This window comes from Diadema antillarum, unplaced genomic scaffold (assembly GCF_040938485.1).
Source record: "Diadema antillarum isolate AM-2024a unplaced genomic scaffold, OU_Dant_1.0 scf00000134, whole genome shotgun sequence".
Classification (NCBI taxonomy): domain Eukaryota; kingdom Metazoa; phylum Echinodermata; class Echinoidea; order Diadematoida; family Diadematidae; genus Diadema; species Diadema antillarum.
In genome coordinates this window covers 4,789,324-4,816,613 of record NW_027271023.1, presented here as the reverse complement: position 1 = coordinate 4,816,613, position 27,290 = coordinate 4,789,324, and the positions used below count along the sequence as shown (strand labels likewise).

Below are 27,290 nucleotides of genomic sequence, written 5' to 3'. Positions count from 1 at the left end.
ATAACATACCAGTAGATAAGGTTTCAATTGTAGTTTTGTACATTTGCACATGATATGAACTCCTCTTGCCAAACAAAATTCGCTTATAAAGAAGTATTTTGCGTGGTCCCCAGGCTCAAGGCTTCAAGTTCAAGAAGGCTTGGTCCAAGCCCAAGGCTCGTTGTAGCAGTTAGACTCTAAATTTAATGGGATGATTTAGTTTCTAACGTTAGGACCTACTAGATTCTAAGTCTAGAAAACTACCTGTAGTCTGTAGACTAGGATAGTAGGAGAAGTACTTTTGGGTGCAACGCTGTCGCACGCACTCTAGCTGCAGCTTCACATGCTCCACATGCATTAGCAGTATTGTACAGTCGACTCATGACAAACACCTGAAAAACAGGTACCGTACACTTACTCAGTTCAAAGAATCCTACGATGTCTTCTGGATTTAGTGGCAGCAACTTTCTGATTCGGCGATCTCCAGAACAAATCTTTACACTTATCGGCATGATTGTGCTGTTTAACTGCTGGTTAATGAGGATATTATTGAGTCGAATTTTCATTACCCGCGGCCCGAAGGCGAAGAAAACCTCATCGATAAAAAATGGCCTTGATAATGCATACTATACACGTAACATATGCATGCACCGCGCACACACAGCTAGCTAGCTAGCCATAAATGCCGGCCAGCAGCGCGATCCGAGAGCGCAGAGCGAGGTCACATGACAACTTTCGTCCAATGATTTTGCTCGAATTCTCTGACTTATGCGCATGTGCAATTTCAACACCAATTAATGACACCAAAACTCTAACATCAACCTGTAATTGAATATTTCGACACCAGTTGGTGTGATTCTTTCTGAACGGGACCTAAAATCAACACCAAGAGTGTTAATATTTTTCGATTCTGTGCTGGTGTTAGATATTTAACACCCTAGTTTTTGCAGTGTACCGTGGGAGGGGGAATCTCCCTCCCACACTCTTCCCCCCTCTCGGTCGCTTCGCTCCGTCGCCGAAGATCTCACACCGTCACATTAATGTGCCCCCGTCGAGATTTTTGCCTCCCCCCACACCCCCCCCCCCCCCCAAAAAAAAAAAAAAAAAAAAAAAAAAAAAAAAAAAAAAAAAAAACCACCAAAAAGTGTTCCGGCGCGCTTGCATGTACCAACTTCTCTTTTAGCTGTTACATTTTGTAAACATGATTCGTAAATGTAAAAACTGAATATCATTATGTGATACAGGTGCTTGTTTTACGTGATAATGAATGTCATCTATTCACATTTCTTTCTCAGACGATCAAACACGAAACATTAGTTGCCCAATATCATTGTATATTAATCAATGTTTGTGACCGCTGTTCAGACGCAGCAAAATGTATTTCACCATCGATCCGAGGCAGTCTCATATTTTACTCATTAATTCACTGGCAAAAAAAAAAAAAAAAAAAACAGAAGAAAAAACATAGGCCTAAGGCAAAATGTGTCTTTCTTAATAGGAACAATGGACTGTTTAAACTGAGAACAAATCAAGGGACTGAAGGAAACCAATGGAATGGTGATTTCCATGAAAAAAAAAGGAAAAAAAAAACACCCATGAAATGAAAACAATTATGGTCATACATAGGCGAATTGTTGACCGGGGCACGACCGATTACCCAACGAGAAGGGAATGTAGGCATACATGGACTTCATCCGTCTGTTGGTAAAACATATGATAAAACAAGTGATGTTTGTTAGGTCCATTCTTAAGGTTTGTTAATACGAAACCTAAATAAGGTTCGTTATTCTGAAGGTTCAAATTCCCTAAACCTAGAGGTTCTTTTTTACTGATAATGAAAAAAGTTTCGTTAATCCAACCATCTGTGGCATTATCCCAGGGATACATTATTAGTTATTATATATTATTATTAGTTGTCATTAGTTTCCATTTATGTAAAAGACTGCGTCTTGATTTGATGCTGCGAAACAAAATCACATTGCCAAAAAGTAAAGAAACAGTTAAAACACTGAACATATTAAAGTATAGTTCAATTCAATTCAATTCAATTAAATTCAATTTTATTTCCATTTCCATTGAATAAACAGAAAAAATATATACAATACATTTACAGAACAAATTTATAACAATTTCAAAGAAAACGTACAAGTGGTCACGAGTAACAACAGAATTTCGTTTCTAAGGTATATACCTAATACAAAGATTAGAATGGAAATGGAGGGTCCCACTTAAAAAATAGTTATCTTGTGTTAATCACAATATGCGGTCTGAATTGAAAAGCTTTCACTTAATGTTGCAAAACGAAAAAAAGAATAACACACACACACACACACACACACACACAATTTCTTTCTCATCAATGTTAATATTAGAACATCTTGATAGTGCTGCATCGGATACCATGTGATGGTTTCTTAATTATATATATATATTTTTTCCAGATGATCAACATAAAATAGAAAGAATTTCAAGATTTAAAGAGCCTTCATCAGCAGATCAGCTGACTCCCATGATCTGACGTGCATAAAAAGATAAATGAACGAACAGTGAAAATGAAATCTCTTAATGATAAATTCTATTTTTTCACTCTCTCTCTTTCAACAACAACAACAACAACAACAACAACAACAACAACAACAACAACAAAAGGAGAGATCAAAGCTCACTGCTCGTCGTTGTCACGTCCGAAGCGTTCAGGACGAAATTCTTCAGGGTTGTCAAAGTAGCAATCCATCATACCCATGGCCTGGGCGATAACCTGTAACGGGAATATTAACTTATTCATTTCTCAATGACATTATGTAAAATGATAGAGATAGGCCTACGCCTTTAAAAAAAAGTAGAATAAAATGGAAAGTTTCACACGAAGCTTTTTCACGCTCTCTTTGCTATACGTTTGTGGCAGGGAGAAATTTGTTTTTATACCTCCATGACCTTGGGGTAAAAGGTCATGGAACTCATTACATATAAAAACAGAAAAAATGTGTAGCGGTGGAGGCATCCTTTCTTCTGTGTGAATATATATATTTTTTAATAATGTAATGCATATTATATTGTAATGTATTGTGTGTATTTCTAAGCATATTGCATATATTGTACAAATATTTTTTCTATCTCTTTCTTATTCCTTTTACGTGTGTTTCAATGTTTGTACATTTTAGTGATTGTATGTTTGTTTGTTTGTTTGTTTGTTTGTTGTTTTTTTTGTAATACTGTATATGGTCGGACCCCTGTGAAAAACAGCTCTTAGCTGACCAGGGCTATCCGTCCCATGAGTGGAGAATAAATAAATAAAAATAAGTAATAAAAAAAATACCTCCGCCACGAACTGTCGGCGGAGGCATTATGTTTTCGGGTTGTCCGTCCTTCCGTCCGTAATCAATTGTGGACAGCATAACTAAAAAAAAAAAAAAAAAAAAAAACCGTTTTAAGGTATCCTAATGAAACTTAGCCTGTATGTATGAGTGGGTGAAGTTGTGCCTATCAACTTATGGGTGCACATGGTCAAGGTCAAAGGCCAAAATGCTCAAAATTTCACTCCCCCCCCCCCTATCCATGCAATGCCTGAAGGTATTTTCTTGAAACCTAGTGTGTACATGTACTACCAAATGAAGATTTTTCTGACAGAGTTTTGGGTCACGAGGTCAAAGGTCAAAGGTCAAACGAAAATGTTAGCATTTTGCTTTTTTCTCCATACCTCGCAAATGGTTCAAGGCTCCTTCATGGAGACTTAGCGCATATTCATGTACTGACTGGGAGTGATTATCTATAGGGAGTTGGGAGTCAGGGTCAAAGGTCAAGGTCAGTTCCTCAAAGTTTCACCCTTTCCCTCATATTCATGTAACGCCTGCAGGATTTTTCTTCAAACTTGTGTACATGTTTTACACATTAGAGATTCTCTGGGGAGTTTCTTGCAGAACAAAGGTCAAAGGTCAAGGGAAAGTGCTAAATTTCACTTCTTCCTCCATAACTCGAAAGTGACTCAAGGTACATAAACTCCTCAAAATAATTTCTGCAATTAAAGTTTGATATATCATATTTCTCTTATACCCGCATTATCTTCATTAGATATGACATCATAAGAAAGTCTGATTGATTGTCTTTAAAATGACACCTCACTTGCTATGATTGGGTGTTCCTGGAATGCACAGTATGACTGAGTATGAGGGAAGGTCAAATGTGAAATATTGCAAAATAGAGCAAATGTGTTATGTCAAACAGTATAATTCCCATTTGCTTGGTCGTTTCAGGGAAGGAATGTGCTTGAAAAGAATGCATTGTGAGATTATCATTAGATTCCAGGCCTCATCCATGAGTTAAAAACTGCAGTAGTATGTGCAGATTGAAATTAAACATAAAGGTTGACCAAACAGTCATCTAATGTCTAGGAAGTGGGAGTTTCTGAAAGTTCTGTCATTTCGGCAGTGCTTATTCCAGTGGCCTTTTTTCATCAAAACTGTACGTTATCAATAGCAGAATTCTTGCGACTTTTCACTTTTGACCTGTCCCCATACTCAGCTGTTTTGCACATTCCAAGAACACTCAAACAAGAGAAGTGAGGTGCTATTTTAAAGATAATTAATCAGGCTTTCTTATGATGTGATATTTAATGAAGATAATGCTCGTATGAGAGAAATATGATATATCAAACCTTAATTGCAGAACTTATTTTGAGGAGTTTATTTATGCATGTTCTATCTGACAGTGATTCTCTTGAGAATTTCAAGGTCGTGGGGTCAAAGGTCAATGGTCAAAGGCCAGGTTGAAATGGTAATATTTTACTATTTAATACTGAAATTGCACTTTTTCTCCATACCTTGAAGATTACTCAATGCATGAACTTACAAAAGCCAAGTAAAAATCCTCAAATCTCCAAACACCCTGCACTCTTAGACGATACAGCCATTCATCCATTAAACTTAATTTAAGGAAAATGAAAAAAAAAAGACCTTTGTGACAAACCTGCCATTTTAATATTTTGCCAATTACTTTAGTATGTAAAATTGCTTTCATACATATACTATATCAGGAGAACTATGCATTATGGCGGAGGCATACCTGTCGCCATAGCGACATTTATATTTATCTTTCAGCTGCCATTTGCTTTTTTAAGAAGATCGTTGTTAGTTACCATAGTTTTGATTTTTGTCCTTGCACATATTAATCTGCAAGCCCCCATCTCTCAAGACACCCGGACGGGTGCCGCTAAACGACCCGAGTGCACCTGATTTGTATTTACCATAACTTGGGTTCCCTTGGGCAGATGGTACTGTTCATACTGGACGTCAAATCCCAGTATACGGCTTGTGCCTTGAACTGGTGGAAACAGCCTCATTGTTTCCTTCAGAACCTGCAAACATTAATTAGAACGCGATAGAAGAATAGAACGGTGACAGGAGCATTCAACTGGTGCTCTTTTGTAAAAGTTGAAATGCAAAAAGAGAGAAAGAAAAACAAGAAGAATAAGTGCTTCAAAGTACTCAGCCACAATCTTGACATGACATGAAATTTCACCTAATGATGATATATATAATTATATATATATATATATATATATATATATATATATATATATATGTATACAAAACAAAAGTCAAAAAGCGTAAATCAGAGCTGTATCGTGCCAAAGTATTTGAAAGTGTACTCTCCTGGAAGCTAAGGCGATTACTGTAAAACTCATTTTCCGCTTAATTCCGACGAATAAAGTTGGCATATAGTGTAGTCATCAAGTATGTATCTTTATGAATTGATATGTCCGATTAGCGCCCGGGCATGACTGGTCGATTAATTTTTGAAGAGTTTGTTTGCAAAAACCGATAAGTCCATTTTTGAAAATTTTGACGTACAGTCTCTGTCATAAAATACAAAATAATAGCTTTTAAATGATATATTGGTCACTACATATAAAGGTACATTTTTGAAGTTGTGGTCAAAAGAAACAAATATTTTCTTATTATTCTCTTTATTTTTCTTGACCTTTAATCGTAAATATCTCCATTTGGCAAATATGGACTTATCTGTTTTGCGAACAAACTCTTCTTTTATATTTGTGTATTTATCGCTTTGTTTTCACTCCAGCCGCGTCGCTATATACCTGGATGTCGGATCATGAGAATAGGTTTCAAAATGGAACTTGACGTGCTGTTGATATCCAAGAGACATCCTGTGATGATAAAGACATCATAATGGCTGGCCTAGTTATGATGATGACGATGATTATGGTAGAAATAGTACTAGTAATGGAATCATAATAATCAATTTAATGAAATGAAAAAAAAAAGTATTTGGGATTCGATTTATCATGAGCGTATCATGTTTGGCATTTGATGATTTTAGATATGATGTTCGAATATTTATTTATAACATAAGTATTTTTTCAGTGTTAAGATTTTATGATTATGGGTTTATACAAGGAAAAAAAGAGTTTGAGATTTAGTTTATTGTTAATAAATGATATATCAGATTTGATGTTATATGATTTGGTGTTATAAATGGATTGTTTTTTTAATGAGAAAGTTAAAATGGAGCTTTTTGGAGAAGAAATTAAGAAGGCGTTAAATGAATTAATTGGTAATGGAGCAAAATAAAGGAATAAGAAAGGTAGGGGGAAGGTAGAGAGAGAAGAGAGAGAGAGATAGAGAGGAGAGAGTGAGAAAGAGAGAGCGAAAGATTAAAGAGAAAAAGTAAAGTAAAAGGTGAAGAGATGAAAAAGATAGAATGAGATAAAGTTGTACTATTATGATATAAATGCGTGTTTTGAAATCAAATATTGCATATATTATATTGATTTGTTTGTGTATAGATGCATTTTTTGTCAATTTTTTGTGTGTAATTATGTAGCTGTAATTGATGAGTGTGTTTTTATTATGTAGAATGTATTTAAATGTTTTTCCGTATTGTCCTTTGTTTTTGCCTTGTGCCTCCTGTTTAATCCAGGAGACAACCTAGGCCTTTCATGTTACATTGGCTTTTTTTTTATATAATAAAGAATGTTGAACAACAATCATAATGACATGACAATATGACAATCGAGGTCAACTCACCAGCATGAGGTATTCGAGCTTCATGATATCCTCATAAGAGACAAAAGTTTTGTCCCCCAACTTCTCATCTAACTCCTGCTTCACTCTGTGAAGAAAACAAACAAACAAACAGAGAAAGCAGAAAAAAAACATTAAAATCATGATACCCTGATGAGCACAAGCTCTCATTCACAAAGACTTATATACATGTAGTATGTTCTCGGATTAAACTTCACTCCATGAAGCGATACAGGATGACCCTCTGCGTTACTGAGCATACAGTAATCACAATTTAGGGGGGAAAATGTGAGCTAATACTCCAAGATCCTTAGCTTGGCATTTTACGTAACGTTTGCTGATTTTACACGGAGAAGAGTAATGCTGGGCTTCATAAAAGACTGTAGGAAAGGACCAAACAGAGTGATGTTGAACCATCTAGTATTGATATAAAGATAGGCCTACATGTATATTCAGAAATGTAAAAACTCAGTTGTCAGAGACTCCAACCCCAAGCACCTTCAGGTCTGGAGATTCTCCCGCCCGAAACCCCTAGCAAACGGGAGACTCCAAGTTGATGTGTGCGAAGCGCGAAGTTCCTAGGATTCTAGATGTTCTCTGGTGCTATCTAAGGCTTATTTTTTCAACATACGATAGAAATAAGTAAGAAATCCTTTCCACCGGGAGACACAGAGCCAGGGCGGGAGAAATCAAATCTCAAACGGGAGAGTTGGAGTCTCTGAGTTGTCAGCCTAGGTGGTGTAATTGCCTTTATTAGGAACATCAAACATACAGAATTGATTATTGCAAAAGGGAAGCATAAAGAAGTTATTTATTATCGAAAATGGCCCCCTATGTAACATTTATGGTAAAGAGTCCAAGTATAAAGAATGTTACCCACCATTACAAGTACTTTGTTTTGAGAATAGTAGTTTTTGTTTGTATTCTTATTGTTTGTTGATTGATATGTGATTCATGTTTTTGACTTTCGATGTTGAATGTAAATCATGAAAATCAATAAAAAGTGTAAAAGAAAAAAAAAACACTCCCAAATCCTCAAGATCTTGCTGTTTTTGTGCATTTGAGAATTGATCATATTTGAAACATGTGCAGTAGGCCTATACATCTCACTGTATGGAATTCTTTCCATCAACACTCTGATCAATGATATTATTTTACACTTTGGCTTTCATGGAATAGACCACAAATCAGAAGTGTCACAAGGAGAAGAAAAAACCCACGTTGCACTCATATTGTAATACATCAAGCGAAAACCCTGAGGGGCAGTAATATGCGAATTGACGGTTAAATGGTGCATTTATGAATGTATGAATCATGAATGCTTCAAAATGTAAGCTGTGACAAGAAACATAAACACAGTAAAAACAAGTGTTGAAAACATTGACATATGGAATTGATACATCCCACCCCATCTCTGCTTTTGGTCCATCTTCTGGGCATTCCCTATACTGGAAAGAACATAACTTTGTTTCACAGTGTAATGCTACAGTCACACACGGCCGGGTCACAAAACGGATTTAATCCAGGTAAAAATGAGCCGGATTAGTCCCGGAATGGAGGGTAAGTTATGCTACAGTCACACACGGCCAGATTTCGAACAGGGTCCATGAGGAATTAAAACCGTATTGACCCGGTTCGAGCCGTAGATACCCGTATTGACCAGTATCGAACCGTATAAAATCCGCTTTGAATATTAAAGTGAAAACTAAGTTTCGGTAAGTGCTTGAGAACCCGTCTAGCACCATTTCATTTTTGCTTGCAATATATCGAAAGAGTCCACTAAGAAACTTACCTGGCTGACACGGTTTGCCGGAATGATGAGTCGGTTTCGAGTATTTTGAGAAAAATAATAATAGTAGGAAAACCGACTTTTATTCCAGAAGGCTCCAGACTAACTCGGTCTCGGGAAAAATTCGACCCTACTTCAGACAATTCACACGCAGTAAGTGATCGCCACATTCTACTGGCCACTGCATAATACCAAATGAGGCCTAACTGAATGGACAGGATCGAAGTGCGTGCTAACGTAATCCTGTACAAAACAAAACAAAGATGACAGCGCGCGGTCCTCAGTTGCTGAGACGCGCGGTCTTTGGAGTTTTTGTTGTTGTTTATCAAGCTTTTTGATTGTTTTAGAGGTGCTTGATAGGCGCACACTAATTTTGCATGCTCGCAAAAGAGGTTTTTGATGCGTGCGTTGTAACAACTCGGACCATTACTGCGAGTAGCCAGAACACAAAGCGCTAGTAGGACAACACTGTGCAATCAGAGCCAGACAATCCTGCCGTCAAAGCGAAGCCGAGTTATCCCCGAGTCCGAGTTTAGCCTGACCCCGTTAGGGTAAGTACTGAGACTGAACCTTTTTGGTTAATATTTCGCATTTTCGTCGTTAACCATCGAATATCTTGTAATAACATCGTTATCCTGCACATTTCCTAAGCATACGTTCACATTTGGGAGCGAAATTTGACAACTTTTGCAGGCGTACCAGAACTTTGTTTGGGCTTTAACTGAATCCTTTTCGACCCCTATCGACCCGTACCGACCCGGATGTAAACCTGGGCCCCGTTGCAAGAAACTCAAATTGCGTTTAAACGCAACTCACATCCTACGCAAGTATCTCACGCAACTTGCGTAGGATACTTGCGCGCCGTTGCTAAAAGAGACTTGCGTTTGATTTTTGGAGTTGCGTTTAAACGTAAAGTTTCTAGCAACGGGGCCCTGGTCATCATTCGTTGCATGAAGGCAATGCGGTATACGGCAAGGGTCCATACGGTTTTACGCTGCTGGTTGCAGCTGGTCGATGCGAGTCAATGCGGTTCGAAACGGGTCATTTCGGATATCAATACGGAATTGAAATCCGTGAGCAAATTTGAAAAGGACCAAATTCTTTTCACCGCCGTATTTTAGCCCCCGGAATCCATCAGGAATTGACACGGGTTACGATGCGGGTCAATGCGGGTCTCTACGGCTCGAACCGGGTCGATAGGGTTTAATTCCTTACGGACCCGGTTCGAAATCCGCCATGTGTGACTGTATGATAGCATTTATTGATGACTCACATTGTGTTCACATTGTTAAAATGCTAGAATTTAACAGTGTGAAGTGATTTCACACTGTGTTCACAATGTGTTCACACTGTGTTTTTCACACTGTGGGACACTGTGTTCTTTCCAGCAGGGTTTTTATATTCAATAACGTCTCGCTGTCATAAGCTCACTCAAGAATGAGTTCGTTGTTTTCTTCATCCAAAATCATACATTATCAAGCCTCTTCTATTTTTTAGGCATCTCTTCTTATTGAATTTCTCTTTTGGCAACTTATAAGCTATTCACGGGCTTGTACTGCTCAAACAACATATCAGACAACATGTATTACAATGGATGTAGACAAAATCCACCAAGAGAAAATATTTAGAAAACAAACAAATTTCCGTAGTCAAAATGAAAAATATTTTAATTTCAATGTATTATTTCACTAGGCAGTAGGCTCCATGCTCGCCATCCCTGTTGGAAATAACACAGTGTCCCATAGTGTGTTCACACTGTGTGCACATAGTCGACTATGTGAAAACGCTCGAATTTGACACTGTGAAGATTATTTCACACTGTGGTGTTGTTTTTCACAGGATATTCACATATTCTTGTACTGCTGTACACTATGAATAAATGATTCACAATGTGTTCACACTCTTAAAATTTTCAAATTTAACAATATGGAGAGAATGTGTTTCACATTGTGTTTAATAATTGTTGTAACACTTTGTTCTTTCCTGCTAGGATACAAAAAAAAAAAGAACACTCACTTCTCATAGACATGTGGGTATCGGCACAACTGCTGGAGGATGAAAGCTAGTGTATTGCCAGTTGTTTCTTGACCTTTGTTTTGCAATGCAAAGAATTTCCAGACATTGGGAAAAAGGAGAGGCCGTTTATATGAAAATACGATACAAGCACATAGGGTAAGTTGTTAAAAAGAGGTTTCCCATGCACACAGTCATTTGAAAAGAAGCCTTCAACACAAAAACATGGTATCTATTGTTCACTAATGCTGTTTGCGTTTTTCTCCCGTATATTGCTTTTTTCTTTCTTTTCAAAGGATACTGCCTGTTCAAAGCCCTATTCAGGTTCTATACCACTGGTTGCTTGGTGGCCCATAAAGGGGCACAACAAATTCAAAGACATCCCTAAAATGATGGTGGTATATGCGAAGGACACAAGTCTCAACTTATGTGGCCATAGGCATTTTTATCAAGAGTGACGGACGTCATAGGTAGATCTATGCAAAACGCAAAACTTTGTAAACACCTTTATTCTAAATCGAGAGGCAATTTTACATTAATTTTCTGAACGATTTGTGTGCGAGTGCGCGTATATATATGTGTGTGTGTGTGTGTGTGTGTGTGTGTGTGATGTTCTATCTGTCCTTGCTTAGCATCAAAACACAGCCACAATTGCCATATCATTTTAAAAGGTTTCACAAAACACAGAAGCATGGCTAATGCACCGGCCACTTCGTGGCGGAGGCCTGAAAAAGTAGGCCCTACTGGAAAGAGTTACATGAGACTGGCCTTTTTTAGCCCCAAACTGAAATTGCATTAAGAGCAAAGGCCTTAATTTTCTTTATCAACTTCCATTGTTCCTTCATTAGCTGTGTCTCTTTTGTTAGATCCGTTAAAGCATTTGATTAGCACGTACAGCAGTAAGTGTCAGATACAGCATATCATATCCTGACAGCATTTCAAATGAAACCATTAAAATTGTGTAAATATTAATTACCATTTGATATTATGGCTGATGCTTGTCACTCCACAAGTGCCACGTGACTCAGATACATTGGCATTAATTTCTTGTCTTGGTGCATTGACAGATTTCAAGCGTTTTATCGGAGTGACGCACGTACTGTAGATGCATTCTCCATTTTCAGGAAACGCTACAAATAGTGCAAACATCTAGGTAGTTCTTGGCAGTAGTGTGATGCGCAGCAGGGAGATCATCTCCATGGCTGCAGCAAGTAGCCAATAATCACAAAATATTCCAAGCTCTCCTACATAATTTGATTATAACCAGCACTGGCAAATGATTGTTAGCTAGGGATACCTGCTATAAAGAAGCTTAGAAACTCATCAATCATTTCTTCTATGCCAAACTCTTGGTTGCTGAGGTTATCAGAAGCATTCAGGATGTGAGTCAGGATGTCTTTGGGGACGTCTTCTCCCCTCCGACGGGCTGCAATCCTCTCAAGGATGATGTCTCGACCGGCGTTACGGATGAAACGAGCCGCCTCTCTCACTTCGGTTCGAAAATTTGCCGCCTCCTTAGGTACCATCTGAAGATATGGAGTGATAGAGACATGGAGAAGATATTCAAGAAGCCAACCTGATGTCTGCACATGCCATTGTTGATTTCCTGTATACACCGATTTAATTGAATCAAATTCAATACTTTATTTCCATCTAACCAAAGGTGATACGTAGATGGAGTATACAAAACATAAATTATAAATACAAAATATGTGAATGAGATAAACAATGTATACTTTCCGGTGGTGAAAAAACGTAAATATCCTGTACAGCAAAAGCGACAAAAAGTAAAAATTGAGAAAGCCACTGTAAAATCACTGCCACATTTTTTTAAATGCCGCATATATCCTGACAGCATTTTCCCATAAAGTCCCTAAAATTGGGTACAATTATTTATAATATTATTTGTATCATTAGATCATAATAATACATATGAATGCATATATATATATATATATATATGTATATATATATATTTATATATAATACATAACGAAAGAAATAAAACTCACTTTGCAGTGGTGACAAAAAAAAAATAATATAGCGATGGAAAGAGTGATCTATTGTAAAGCGGAGTTATACATGTAGTGAGATGTGGATCACTCGAAAAACAGTACGCCGAAGTCGTCCTTGTGTAATTCTATGTGATGTAATGAACTCTTCTACCGCTTATCTCAGTGCTTTCAAGGACGTCACTGTATACCGTCAGTTTGATGTTCTTTCCTGTGTGGTAATCATACCATTTCCTGCTCACACCAATGTAATGAGAAGCATTTGCTCTTTGAAAGGGGAATTCCAGTCCAAATATAAGTTAGTCTCACAGAAACGAGTCAAATATTGCGAGTTCAACGGTAAAATTTTTATTGAAATCTGGTAGAAACTAAGGAAGTTATGACATTTTGAAGTTTTGCTGATTTTTCAAGAACAGTTCTTGAACGGTCAGTATGAAAATGGCAAAGTGAGCAAGTCATCCCCTCACATCTTACCATATTAAGTTTGTACATAAAATTGTGAAATGTCCAGTTTTTCATTCAAACGCAATTATGCCCGAGGCTCAAATCCTATCTAACTGATCACTATTCTGAAGTTATTCAACTAGGAATAAGATGAATGACAGAAACAGTGAATTTTCATCATTTCCTCTCTTTTTTTTTGTACACGATCAATGGAAAATTGTGAGGTTATGACATGGCTAGCTCACTCATTTGCATATCCACATCCTCTGCACAAGAACTGTTTTGCAGAAATTAGCAAAACTTCATAATGTCATAACTTCCTTGTTTTTCATCTGATTTCAGTCAAATTTCTACCACTGAATTTTTAAAGTTTTTTTTTTTTGATTAGACTAAATTATATTTGGACTGGATTTCCCTTTTTAAACAGAGGGAAACAGCCTCAGTGAGAGCAGCATTGCATTGTTTCTCATACTGTAAGAAAGGAAGGGTCGTAAGAGACATATAAGAGATGCAACATCTTGCCCAAAGCTGTATGTTCAGTGCATGATTCAACATAGTTGCTATGTCCAGTGCCGCCAACCCCACCTATGTCCGGTCTTTCCTCTCGCCCTTCGTCCTTCCCATTATAGCATTGCATTCTACTGTCTAGTCCCCTCCATGCAAAATAACGAGTGACCACTCCTTCATTCATATCATGTCTGTAGAGCTGATCACTCCATCCCCTCCAATAAGTGAAGCATTAAATACAGTATAACTGTTTATCGATACATCCTATGGACTGATGGATACATAAGATAAGTCACTATTCTCCTAACCATTGAGGAGTGCACAAACTTCTTTTCTGTCTTCCTCTTTCTCTTCCTTCTTCTTCTTCGTCTTTGTCTCCTTATTTTTCACCTTCTCCTCTCCTCCTCCTCCTCCCTTTTCTTATTTGTCTTCTTCCTCTTCGTTAAAAGTACTGTGTAATAACAGTAACATTACTATCATTATGATAATTCTGCTGTATATGCTGTAATTCACTTTCTCCCATAAACCTTCGGTATTCCTATCTCGTTCCTCGAGCCATCTGAGACCTTACCCACAGCCAGGGTTTCATCATTGATGCCATCACCCCCTTCAAAAGCTTAGAGATAGCTTTCGGAAATGGACAGTCTTGATCATCGAAAGCATCCAACTTCATGGAGAATCCAACCTGTGTGAGAACATGCAAGGCGAAAAATGGAGGTAAATATGTGTGATAAAGATTGTGATGGTGATAATGGTGATGAGGATGATCAATGATGAAAAAAAAAGATAAGATATATCTCCGCGAAGAAGACTGACAAACTGCTCCTTCACATAAGCAACATAATCGTGCAATCCTATCTCTCTATAAAAAAAAAAATCGAGTGAAAATATTCACTCTTGAAGGAGTGAATACAAAAAAGAGTAAATTTAGAGTGAAATTGGAGTTAATTTTGAGTGAAAATGTTCATTTTAGAGTGACCTCAGGGATCACTCCAAAATCTTCGAGTGATCCCTGAGGTCACTCTAAAATGAGTGAAAATGAACATTTTCACTCAAATTCACTCTTTTTTGTGTTCACTCCTTCAAGAGTGAATATTTTCACTCGATTTTTTTAGAGAGTATGCGCACACCACAGAGAGGTTTATATAATCAGTGTGTTATCATGCATTTATAGGATATGTCCCTTAATCAAAGTTTCATGATTCAGTTTGAATCCATTTGTTTTTATTTGAACCGAGAAAAAGAGCGATATTCAGTAGATGACATTGCACACTCCTGCAACAACATTTGTGAAACTGACCTGCAGGACAAATTTCATATGATAATTGCTTGTTCTAATGGATTTCTAGGGGAAAGGATTAAAATCATTCAATCTTCTGTTCCTTAAAAAGTGCATAAAACACATACACACACATACAATTTGAAAAACATTTTTTTTCTTTTCTTACGTCAGTATGATAAGCCATTATTAGATTGTATAGAAATACACATTTGGCGATTCTACATGTTGTGCGCAGAGAGTTAATTTTTATGTCCTATGTGCAGTGTAGTTGTCTTCCGTCTTTGTGCGTTATCATTTACTTGCTTGTTTGTTTGTTTGTTGTTGTTTGTTTGTTTGTTTGTGTGTTTGTTTTTTTTTGGGGGGGGGGGTCAAAAAGACCGCTGATTGGAGATGGGTTGTGTAGGATACGACATTTGTGGTTCTTGAAAGAAAAAAGAATCCAAAAGGAAAAACAAATGACGTTCCCAAAGAGTTCGTTACATACAGTGATTCATTAACTCCACCCTAAAGAGCTCCCCAACCCTTGTTCAGGTTTTGCTAAATTTTCAGTCATTTAACGCTAGTATGCTTACCCTTGCTATCCCATCAAGAGTGACATTGTTGAACTTGTCCAACATACATACTTCCTGTTGGCCATCAGCAACGGGAATAAGACTCTGAATGAAAACGTCTGCACTTGTGTTGAATTCCTCGATCAGACCCATTAAATACCTGGCAGCATGAGAAAATAACAGAGATACAAATCTACGTACGTGTTCACCAATACATGATTTGTGTAACCATCAAGTCTGTCATTAAGTCAATTTGGCACAAAGAGAACTGTGAACACAAATTTACATACCGGTAGAAACATTTTCAACTAATTGTCAGATTTTCCTAAAACTTTGATTTGTTCGCGCGGCCGAAATTTGTAATGATTTTTTTTAATGCATTGGCTGGGAAAATGTTATCACGAAAATATCCCTTTATCTAATAAAGTGTTTTATGATTTTCTAAATATACCTAATCCTAAAACTAAATTTTTGGACCCCACATATGAAGAAGTTAATGATACCGTTTATAATTTGAAAGAATTCAGGGAAAAGCCCAGATTGTGATGAAATCGATAATTATTTGTTCGTTTCTTATTTGTTTATTTTTTTACATGAGTAGTGTATTTACGAATGTTCAATTTGGATTTAGAGAAAATCACGACACCACCCACGCTTTACTTACCTTTGTGGAAAAAATTACACATGCACTTGATACATTTTCGCATACAACAGGCATCTTCTTGGACTTTTCCAAGGCTTTTGATACGATTTATCACGATATACCCTGATATTTTAATCAGTCTGTCAGTACGGTGAATTATGAATTAAAGAATGTCGCACAATGGATATATGCAAATAAATTGTCACTAAATATGAAAAGACAAAGTATATGTTTTTCAATAATTCCTTAGATAGACTTCCAGGTAACGTTGTATTTGACATTACTCCCCTAGAAGAAATTAAATTAAATTCTTAAATTCTTAGATAACAAGCTTGCATAGAAGTGTCATATGAATGATATAACACTGTAAAAACATCGGTGTTAGATTTAACACCACGGGTGTTAAATCTAACACCGATCAAACTTCAATAAAGGACCACACCCACAGGTGTTAAAAATGCACTGTGATGGTGTTGAAAAGTGTTCACCTGACACTTCGTGGTGTTAATTTGACACTGTACCTGGTGTTATTTTGACACTGTACTGGTGTTAATTCAAAAATGACACCATATGGTGTTGATTTGATATTTGCTGGTGTTAATATCAATGGTTTAACACCCGTCCAGCTTCAATAAGGGACCACACCAGCTGGTGTTACTTTGGTGTAAATTTATTTTCACATTTTTTCAAAAATCTAGTATTTTAATGTAAAATTCTTGATCGTCTTGTTTAAATTAAAAATCAACAAGAAGTGCAGTTACTAAGAAACTCTTCAAAAAACCGTTTAAATTTGGAAATGACACCCGTAGGTGTTAATTTAACACCATAAATGAGCACCGAAAATTTAACACCAGCTCGGTGTTCACTATTTAACACCGGACTTTTTGCAGTGAAGTAATGTTATCGCACGTAACATAGGTATAATGAATAAATTGAAATATTATCTCCCTTTTTCTGCTCTGATGATGCTTTATTCAAGTTTAGTAATACCGTATTCAAATTATGGAATTCTTGCTTGGGGGAATACATATTTGACATTGCTAGACAAACTTTTTGTTTTGCAAAAGATAGCGCTCAGAATTGTTTTTAACGGGTCTAGGGCAATTACCCCCTGGGCAATTACCCCGCACCCTTCCCCTGGCCCTAATCCTAATCCTAATCCTGAACCTAATCCTATCCCTAACTCAAACTCCTAACCCTTACCCTAACCCTAACCCTAATCGTTACTCTAAGCTTACCACTAACCAGTATTTAGCCGGGGGGTAATTGCCCTCTCGGGGTAATTGCCCGGATACGGTTTTTAACCTTCATATCAAAGCACATACTGATGAGTTGTTCCATGAACATTAAATCCTGAAAATAAAAAGCGTTCTATTTATTTCACTTTGGTCAATTTATATTTAACTACAACGGCAACCACCTATACCAAAATATTTCACTCTTTATTTCACCGTATCAGTCACGTGCATAACTATCCCACGAGACAATCCAAAGAATTTAATCTTCCCTGAGTGAGAACTGTTCACACTCAAAATACATTTGTTTATGCTGGACCCAGATTTTGAAATAGCTTAGATAATAATTCAAAAGAATTTGTTAAGTTAATTACATTCAAATCTAAACTTTAAAAATATTCGATTTCCATATATACCAGTTGTAATTCCTTTCATGAAAATCCCCCATGTTTCACTTGTCCTTGAGATTTTGTAACATGTCCAAAGACCCTTTCCATTCCTTTCCTTTTCCTGTTCTTTCTCCATTCTTCCCTGCTCCTCTTTCCTCGTTCTTCGTTGTCCAGCAACTGTGTGTGTGCATCTTCTTCATTTCTGTTTTTTCTTTGCTTTGTATTGTTATTGTTGTTGTTGTCGTCGTTATTGTTTTGTGTGGCCGCCTGTATACATTGATTCTTTATTGGTCACATTTTCCCGGCATATAACGGCCAAATAGCGTCTGTGCTAAAAATGTGCTATGTTAAATATCTTATATGTTTGCATTCTAAAATCATAGCAAGTATTGTTTACAGTATCAGCATCGTATATCAACGGGCAAATGTACAATAAATTGTATATGCATGAATTTGATATAAATATATTTTCTTGGTATAACAATTGGTGCTGCCGTTGTTTTATATCCAGTGTTCCATGTCTTCCATGCTTGGCATTTTAGTCGAACATTGTTTTCCATTGTTATGATTACTTACTTGTTTTTTTGTTACCGTGCCAAAGTGAAAAAAAAAACCTGCCCTTATCAGACGAATGAAAGACAAATCGATAATTTGTACAGCTTTAACTCATGTCTTTTTTTTTAGTTTTTGATGATGGAAGTAAAAAAAAAAAGAACTATTGAACTGAAGAAAAAAAAACCAATGATAATGGCATTCATTCTATTGTCGTGTATAATTGCATCACATGCCCCTTAAAAAAGCATCCAATTATTGACGGGAATCTTTCTGTCTGTCCAAAACAGTGAAAATGAAAATAAGAATAAAAATCCAGCCTTGTGACAGTAGACGTACTTTCTGTGGAATGCAGGACTAATCAGTGACCGCTTCCTCTCGTACTTGCTATGGTCCAGCTCGGCAATCATCCCAAGGCCACCTGCTCTCTCGCCAAACACCCACCGTAACTTTTTGCATTCGTAGGGCGGCTTCGTATGCAGGGTATTAGTCAAGAGGTCCTGCATTCATGGCAGGGAAGGGAAATGATTCAAACCATCAGTTATCGGCAGGTCACATTTGGCAACTCGCATGCATCCCATTATTACAGACCTGACATTCTAGATCCCAAATCCCTCAGCCTGCCTCTAAAAATGAGAAAAAGGTAAAGCCAACATTTTAAATGTTGCCACTCCTCGAACCTTTTGCCAATGTTGAATTAAAAAACTCCAATTATTAACTTTAACACTTTGAGTACTGAAATTTACTTACAGAGTAATAACAATATATCATTATCATTATTTTTTAAGAGAATTTAAAATTTAGAGTAAGAATAATTTAACATTAAGTTTTAAAGTGCATGGAAAATATGGTACGAGTGACCTATGTGCAGTCCCCTTCACAAAAAAAGGGGGGTGTCACAATAAGTGTATCACACTATGCATATAGATTAAAAGTACTTCTATAGGTGCACTCTAAAAGTCACTTCACACACACACAAAATAACAAAAATTCATTACAGAGCGTTTCATAGTGAGCCATAAGGAGCTTTACAATCATAAATGGTAATGAAAGTCCAGGGGTATTATAATATATCTCTGACACAGATTTCATACCTTATTCTAAAGACGACTGTTTCGTTAGATTTACTTTATCATGTCAATTTCAACACAGAGAGAAAGTTCACTGTGATCACACATAAATGCAATGTGTGTGCTACATAATTCGCTTAACTTTTCGTTCGGGAGGGGTAGGGAAGTGTATAGATGATTTTATTTTGTACATTATAATTATGGAAAATAACATTCCTTATTTTTATTTTCACCTGAAATACCTTTATTAAGAGCCTGTATATACACATGAAAGAGAATCAGTTATCACCTCAGAGTAAATATCACCACAGACAGACACACAAGACTCTGGCCCTTCGAAGGAGTCATTGTGATACATCCCAATGAAAAAAAAAATGTACAGCTGTACTACTATATTTGATTTGTCACATCAAAGTACTACACTTCTAAATATTATTTCATGACTTCTACACAACATTTTACAAGTAGGCCTATATATACCCTGAAATCATGCGACCATCATTACCTTGACAAATTTTGAGTCGACGTTGAAAATTATAACACGATGCAGGACTTGCAATTTATGAAGCATGCCGTACTTCTGATACCTGATAAAAAAAAAAAAATAGAGAGGAAAATAACAACAGAAGGGAAAAGCATGCCGGTCTTAGAGTTCACATAGCCTTTTGCAAAGGCTGCTCGCAATGAACTCGCATACGGCGAGCGGTTGACTCGCGCGCACGCAAAAATCGGATGGGAACTGAGAGCTACTAGTACTCTCGCAGCTATAGATCGCGCCCTGTGTGTGCGAGTCCATTGTTCTCATAGAGATGTATACTAAAGAAATACATCTCTATGATTGTTCTCTGCATGCGTGTGCTGAAATTAAAGCGCGCTGCCTTTGCAAAAGGCTAGATGTCGCAGAATTTCAAACAATCACTAAGTACATGTAGATATTTCCTGCATAAATATGTTTTCCCCCTGACAATGCCTGATGCTTATATATACGTTTGCTCATAGCTATATGTTGTGAAATATCCCCACTAAACCACTGATATTGAAGGCAGAAAGAAGGCAAGGATGCATATAGACACGTGGGACGACCCTGGGACGACCCTGACCTGCTTCAAACTTGTAACATAATAACATTTTATACTCTTGGAGGTAGTACAACATGTTTTGTTATGTAACCGCGCATCATACCATCCGCCATGGCAGTACAAACAACACAGAAGTGAAAATCACAAATCTCACTCACTTGCATTCTCTTATAAACCCTCTTAAATGGAGCTCCTTGCATGATTTCGTTTTTTCTTGGATTAAAAAAAAGTAGAAGAAAAGTATCGCATAAGAGTAGCATTTGCAGTGACTTTCTGTCATAGATCACGTAAGATTGCACAAGGCTAATTGACGATGCTCTGATAGGCTATCATGCGAAGGAGAAAAACATTTGTGCTTCATAGTTCCCCATTTATGAAAACAAGCACGCACACACACACACCCAAACACACACACGCATATACACACATGACCTCCCTGGACGTATATTGGTAGCATATATATATATATATATATATACAAATATGAAAACTGGAGTGAAGTTCATGTATTCACCAACGGTTTATTTCTGCACACAAATTTTCGAGCGACTTAAGAACTTTGTTCCAGTTTTGTTTATTTTTTATATTATTATCTCGCCAACACGTGGACAAACTACTCAATATGTGTGTATATTATAGTATAATATATATATATATATATATATATATATATATATAAATCATGTTATTATCATATTATACATTTATTATAATTGTGTATCTTATACCTAGGACATAATGAAGGCTTACATATCATATACCAGCTTTCCAATGGCATCCTCTTCCAAGCGTTCTTTTAGCATGACATCATTGCCGAAAATAAAGCTGTATGATGAAAGCAAGAAATAAGAAGTCAAACTCAAACAGTGAATAACTCAGTTTAGTGATGTCTAGATTCAAGCTGTAACTTATAATCCAAAAAAAGTGGTACTATAAAGAAAAATAGTCTTACAACTGGGGGAAATTAATTTCCTCTGAGTGTGTGGAATTTATGTCAGGGGTTTTCCTAGGCTCTTAAAACATTTAAGGTATATGCCCCAGTTCTGATGTCACGCAAAGGTTTAGACATAGGCCTCACAATTTAAGTCTTGGTTATGATAACTTTCATGCGTGAAAGGTCAATTTTTATGCTGAAGGCATATAAGGTCCACTACTTTCCCTCAGCTCTGAGGCAAATTCAACCCATTAATTATTGTAACTTGTAACACCTTGAAGCTATGCAGATTTAGTGTGCCCACTATTTTTTTAAATATCAGAGTGGTAAGCCTCCTGCTGCTGTTTAATGTGGAGATTGCAGATGAGCAGATGACTTATATTTGGGTCATTTTATAGCTTTACTGTGATGCCGAAGGAGAAGATAAGAGCACAGGAGTTTACAGATGGCACACAAATCTCACTTGAACTGGAAGGACAGATGAGTTACACAATAAAAAAGCTGTTTCATGGATAATACAACATCTAACAGTATAACGATGATGCTTCAGCAGGATACATCAACACATTACTCTAATCTATACTGAAAAGCTTTAGCTTTCCACAAACATACCAACAAACACATTGACGATTATTCTCTGCGCTGGAGGTAAAAGGAAAGGTCATTGCGATGAATTCTCTAAACCTAAATTATCATAAATGTAAAGTCTGCAAACAAACTCCTTCCCACTCCATGATATAAAATTGTAATACAGACACATGCAGTCCCATGTAAGGGAACCTCTTCCAGTACGTTAAAAAAAATCGTCTTCTCGATCAATTACAATAAGTAATTTTCATTAGTACGTGTACTTGCATAATGTTAAAACGTTTGTAAACTGTTCTGTTTCTTACCTAGACCTTTGTGGGCCGGGGATGTGGCGATATTTGATGTGGGTATATTTGATGTAAAGTAGGTACGCTGCGAACAGGGTTACAACACTCGCAATGACCACCAAGATGGCATAAGTAATCACTGCCGATACAAGACTGCCAAGGAAGGCCATCGCTGCTCCGTGGCTTGTAGTCAGAATACTAATCGACTATCCAATTGGCCCTGATGGAACAATTAAAATGAGATGCACAAAAGATATAAAGTTACAAAACCTCAAGACTATATTACTGTTGTCAATTTTTCTTTAGGTGTTCACTTTTCCTTTGGTGTTTACTTCAAACTACATGGTTTCTCTTTGGACTTAACTCCCTCTCTATATTCGTAATGCTGAAAGTATTGATAAGTTCAAATCATTGTTGAAAACTTACCTGTTTACTCAATCCTAATTGTTGTTTTTGTTGTTGTTGTTATATTATGTACATAATGCTGTATCTTGCCTCAATATTTTTTATCCGGATAAATGCGCTTAGAAACATCAGTATTAAGAGCTATATAAGTGTTATTCATTATCATTATCAACTTCATAAAAAATGAATAGTTTTAACGCTCAATGCATATCTTTTATTAACAGCAAGTCATTTATTTTTCAACATCAGCAATTTGGGTTTAGAAATGGTTACTATCTAAACTCACGATTAACTGTTGGTTGGACTTTGTTGCATTTAACGGAGAAATTTGATTGTATAGACCATATTATGCTACCTAATACGAAATTGTGCTGTCATAGAATAAGAACAAAATGCTTTGATTTGGTTTAGAATGTGATTTTCAAATCTTATACAGTGTTCAGTTATCAATAATGTAATATTCGATTAGTGTTATTGTGAGAACAGGCTTGTTGACAGGTTTTCTGCAAGGTTCTGCATTGGGTCCCCTCTTTCTTTCTCTTTGCAAGTATTTTGCAAACATGTGATTTGATCTCTTGAAAAATGACACAAACTTTTTTTTTTCCCAATCCGACTTTTCGCAAGCGTCTAAAGGCCCTGTCACACCTTTCTGGGTAAGCTACGCGGGCTTGTTGCGAGTAGGGATTTTCCAGCACGCGGAAGAATTTTCTGCGGGAGGACAAGGGTGTTGGCGAGTTCCGTACTTGTGTCTTTAATACTGCTAGACGCGTGCTATTTACCTGCTACTTGCGTGTATTCCGTGTAACCTGCGTGAGAGCTTTGAAACCGATCCATTTTCAGCTACGAGTGATACACAGGAACTGCAAAGTACCTGCGTTACAGCTGTGAAGTACATGTACCTGCGAGGGAGTTTCAATATTGAGGGGGTTTCAATATTGAAGACTGCCAACTGTCTTTCCACGCCTGGTTCCACGCCTCTATTCGGAGGTTTCTCACTAGACGCATTTTTAGTCGACTACCACAACCTGCCAGCAGCTCTGCCTTCTATTGACTGGCTATCAAGGACTAATTCAGGCTAAAAATACGTCGCCATCTAGATTAGGGTGAGTTTCATGAGTACTATGCCCCGTCCAGGATAGTCTTAACTTTTCAGTCCTGTCGGCAACACGCTTGTGTACAATGTCAATTACATGGGAAAAGATGGTATCATGGAAACTCATTATTAGTCCATGGGCCAGGCCAGATATTGGTACCACCTGAGGTGGCAAAACCTTTTTGGTGTCATTTTGTTTGTCGGGCATAGATATGCTTATCAAGCTATGATAGCATTTCCAAATGAGTAGCTTAGTCATAATAAATGAATTTTAAACCAATTTGGTTTCGTTGTTATATCCATATACTTCTGAATCGAGACAAACCGCTATACAAAGAAGAGCACTGTCTTCTGTATGTTCACAGGTGTTCTGTTGTAAACGCGGTGCGCTTAGTCTTTATTCAAGTCAGCGAAGGGAAGATGTAAAGGTTATGTCCACAGCGCTTTATCTTTATTCAAGACGGCGAAGGTAATATCCAACGCTTATACAGTGTATATCTCTTTATCTAAAAACAAAAGTAACAAAAAAGCAATTCCTCCTGAATTTTACCTTATTTTTCAATTATTTATCATTTTCCAGTGAAAACGCTACGGTGAAAACGCTAATACCACGCCAATGTCGCTTTGTTTCCATCCAACAATGAAAGATAATGCAAAAACAATGTACCGGTACACTACAATACATTATGATAGATAATATTGTAAATGAACAGAGTGATTTTTGTTTAAAACTGATGTATTTGTTGAGAGGGTAGTATAAAAACAGTATAGATAATCCCTTTTATTAGGAACTTTAGATATGATAACGGCACATTGTTCTAGATAAAGACTAAGCGCACCGAGTGACAGCTGTGGACATCATAACCCTTTGGATATTCCCTTCGCTGCCTTGAATAAAGACTAAGCGCACCGCGTTTACAACAGAACACCTGTGGACATACACAAGACAGTGCTCTTCTTTGTATAGCGGTTAGTCTCGATTCAGAAGTATATGGATATAAAAAGGAGACCAAATTGGTTAAAAATTCATTTGTTATGACTAAGCTACTCATTTGGAAGTGCAATCATAGCTTGATAAGCATATCTATGCCCGACAAACAAAATGACACCAAAAAGGTTTTGCCACCTCAGGTGGTACCAATAACCCATTTTTCGGGTCTTGGCCCATGGACTATATGGTCGGGAAATAGAAGTAGGGTCACCCTCAAGATTCGCGAGCCATTTTTCTTTTCTTCTTGTCTGTGTGTGATAATGAGAGGTCTTGAGAAATATTCCAAGGGTGTTTGCAAACTGTCTTTCGTTCGGTAAACACACGGTCGGTGGCGGTAGAAATGTAATCAAACTAAACATTCATTCATTTCTTTCCATTTCCAACAGAAACATCAGAATGTTTTATAGAAGTCGAATGCATAAATCACATTTCAGTTTACAATACATGTAGGTGACATGTATAACTCTGCAAAGTACACGAAAATGCTGAAGATGGGGAGGAATGCCAAAAAGCAATGCTTGTATAGTGCATCCCCACATGTTATTCAACAAATCACATTCACATTCCATAGGGGCCCGCACTCATCTTTTGCAAACTTTGGCAACATAGGTTTCAGCAAACATTTTGAGTAAAGAAAAAAGAAAAAAAGGAAATTGTTCACTTACAAACAGCTGCTTTGTTATTATATTCAAGGCATGCAAAAAAAGCGTGTGTTGATATTATTTGTTTCTTCAGAAAAAAGTGGGCTCTTACCTTTTTTGTTTTGACGTCTCGCAATTAGGCCTAGGTCGTTCGCATCGAAATGTGCATGTGGATTAAAAAGAGTAGCAAGTCAATTGCAAAATTCTCCTAGGACCACAATCCAGTAATGCCAACGACACAAATGATTTCATGATGATTATACGGGCAAGTTTTATTTCATTCTGCAGCTTTGTTAATGACCAGTCTTGCAGTTCCCCCAATTATTCATGAGTGTTGTCAGATGTTGTCTATGACTATTACGTGTGCGTATCTATATGTGTTTGTGTGTGTGTGCGTGAGCTCGTGCGCGCGCGTGTGTGAATATGTGTTTCTGCTGCATTGGTGAGAACTGAATAAGCATGATATACGGTAGGTTCCCACTTTTGAAATGAAATGATATGACATGAAACTTTATTTAACAAACATCTTCAATATAGTCACAACAGCGTATAGTTTAAGTAGCAGTTTAAGGCCAGTCTTTCAATGATATAGATTGTAATATAATAACAACAACAACAACAATAGTAATAATAGTAATGATAATAATAATAATAATAAGGTCTTATTTATCCAGGGTAGCCTCTTCAGTGTTGCCACTGCTCTACCAGAGAGCCCTGCCATTATTATTACCCCAGCATTGCCAGGTACCCATTTATACACCTGGGTCGAGAGGGACATGATGGGTAAAAACATCTTGTCCAAGGACGTAAGCACTGGGCGGGACTCGAACTCGCGTCCTCCGATTGGGAGTCGGGAGTCTTGTCCACTATACCACAGCCACGTTAATATAACTATGCCACGTTAATACACGTATAACGTATTAACAATATTCAAAGATGCAATGTTATGTGCATGTACATATTCACATGTTTTCATAAGGGATCATTGATACATTATTTGATAAGAGATACTTTCGTAATGATTTCCTAAAAGCATTACGGGTGTTTATCTTTTTTACATCCTGTGGAAATCCTCTCCAAATTATACTGCCCGCATATGACATGGATTGTTTACCAGTTTCATATCTGATTTTTGTTGGTTTATAATTCATATTATTTTAAACTTTGTATCATAATCATGCTCAAATTTAAGACAATAATCGGAGACATCGTACTGTAAAGTGTGATGGATTAGGTCGAACATTACGGTTCCAATTCAAATTGGTATAGTCTATAAACATGCAGCATTAATTTTGTAAACTATGAAATAAAGGGCCAGTATGCTCCCTAGAACATGGGAAACAGATTGCACGCACTAATTTCTTTTGTAACAAAAATATAGATTGAAGATTATATGAGTGGCATGTACATCCACAAACTTCTAGTCCATAAAACATACGCGGAAGGATAAGAGTGTTAAAATAATAATTGTAAGATTTGTCTAGGCACAAGTTGTCTAATTCTAAATGATTATGATTCCAATTGTTTTCCTCATTGAGGAAGAGACACATTCAATGTGTTTTTGCCATGATAAGTTTTTGTCTATATCAACTCCAAGAAACAAAGCTGAATGTACCTGTTATATCATGTCTGTGCATATCATGATATTTCCATTTATCTCCACATGTCTACGTTAATTTTTACAAACTATAGTTTTGGACGTGTTGATTGTTAATTTGTTAGCATTATACCATTTCAAAACGTTTAATAAATTATGTTCAACTTCC

The 27,290-nt window shown here is 36.9% G+C and overlaps 1 protein-coding gene across 1 annotated transcript in view; it reads right to left on the bottom strand.

Moving 5' to 3' along the window:
* LOC139720864 (cholesterol 24-hydroxylase-like) overlaps window positions 1-22,564 on the bottom strand; it is a 45,424-nt gene extending 22,860 nt beyond the window's left edge. The window contains exons 1-12 of the mRNA XM_071632198.1: window positions 22,413-22,564; window positions 21,336-21,410; window positions 20,012-20,093; window positions 18,776-18,936; window positions 15,639-15,777; window positions 14,356-14,469; window positions 12,119-12,347; window positions 10,825-10,897; window positions 7,023-7,107; window positions 5,204-5,329; window positions 2,649-2,725; window positions 1,602-1,677 (exon numbers count right to left, since the gene is read on the bottom strand). Of these exons, the coding sequence (XP_071488299.1) occupies window positions 1,602-1,677; window positions 2,649-2,725; window positions 5,204-5,329; window positions 7,023-7,107; window positions 10,825-10,897; window positions 12,119-12,347; window positions 14,356-14,469; window positions 15,639-15,777; window positions 18,776-18,936; window positions 20,012-20,093; window positions 21,336-21,410; window positions 22,413-22,564 (1,389 nt within the window). The remainder of the gene's footprint in view (window positions 1-1,601; window positions 1,678-2,648; window positions 2,726-5,203; window positions 5,330-7,022; window positions 7,108-10,824; window positions 10,898-12,118; window positions 12,348-14,355; window positions 14,470-15,638; window positions 15,778-18,775; window positions 18,937-20,011; window positions 20,094-21,335; window positions 21,411-22,412) is intronic.
* Between the last annotated feature and the right edge of the window lie 4,726 nt (window positions 22,565-27,290).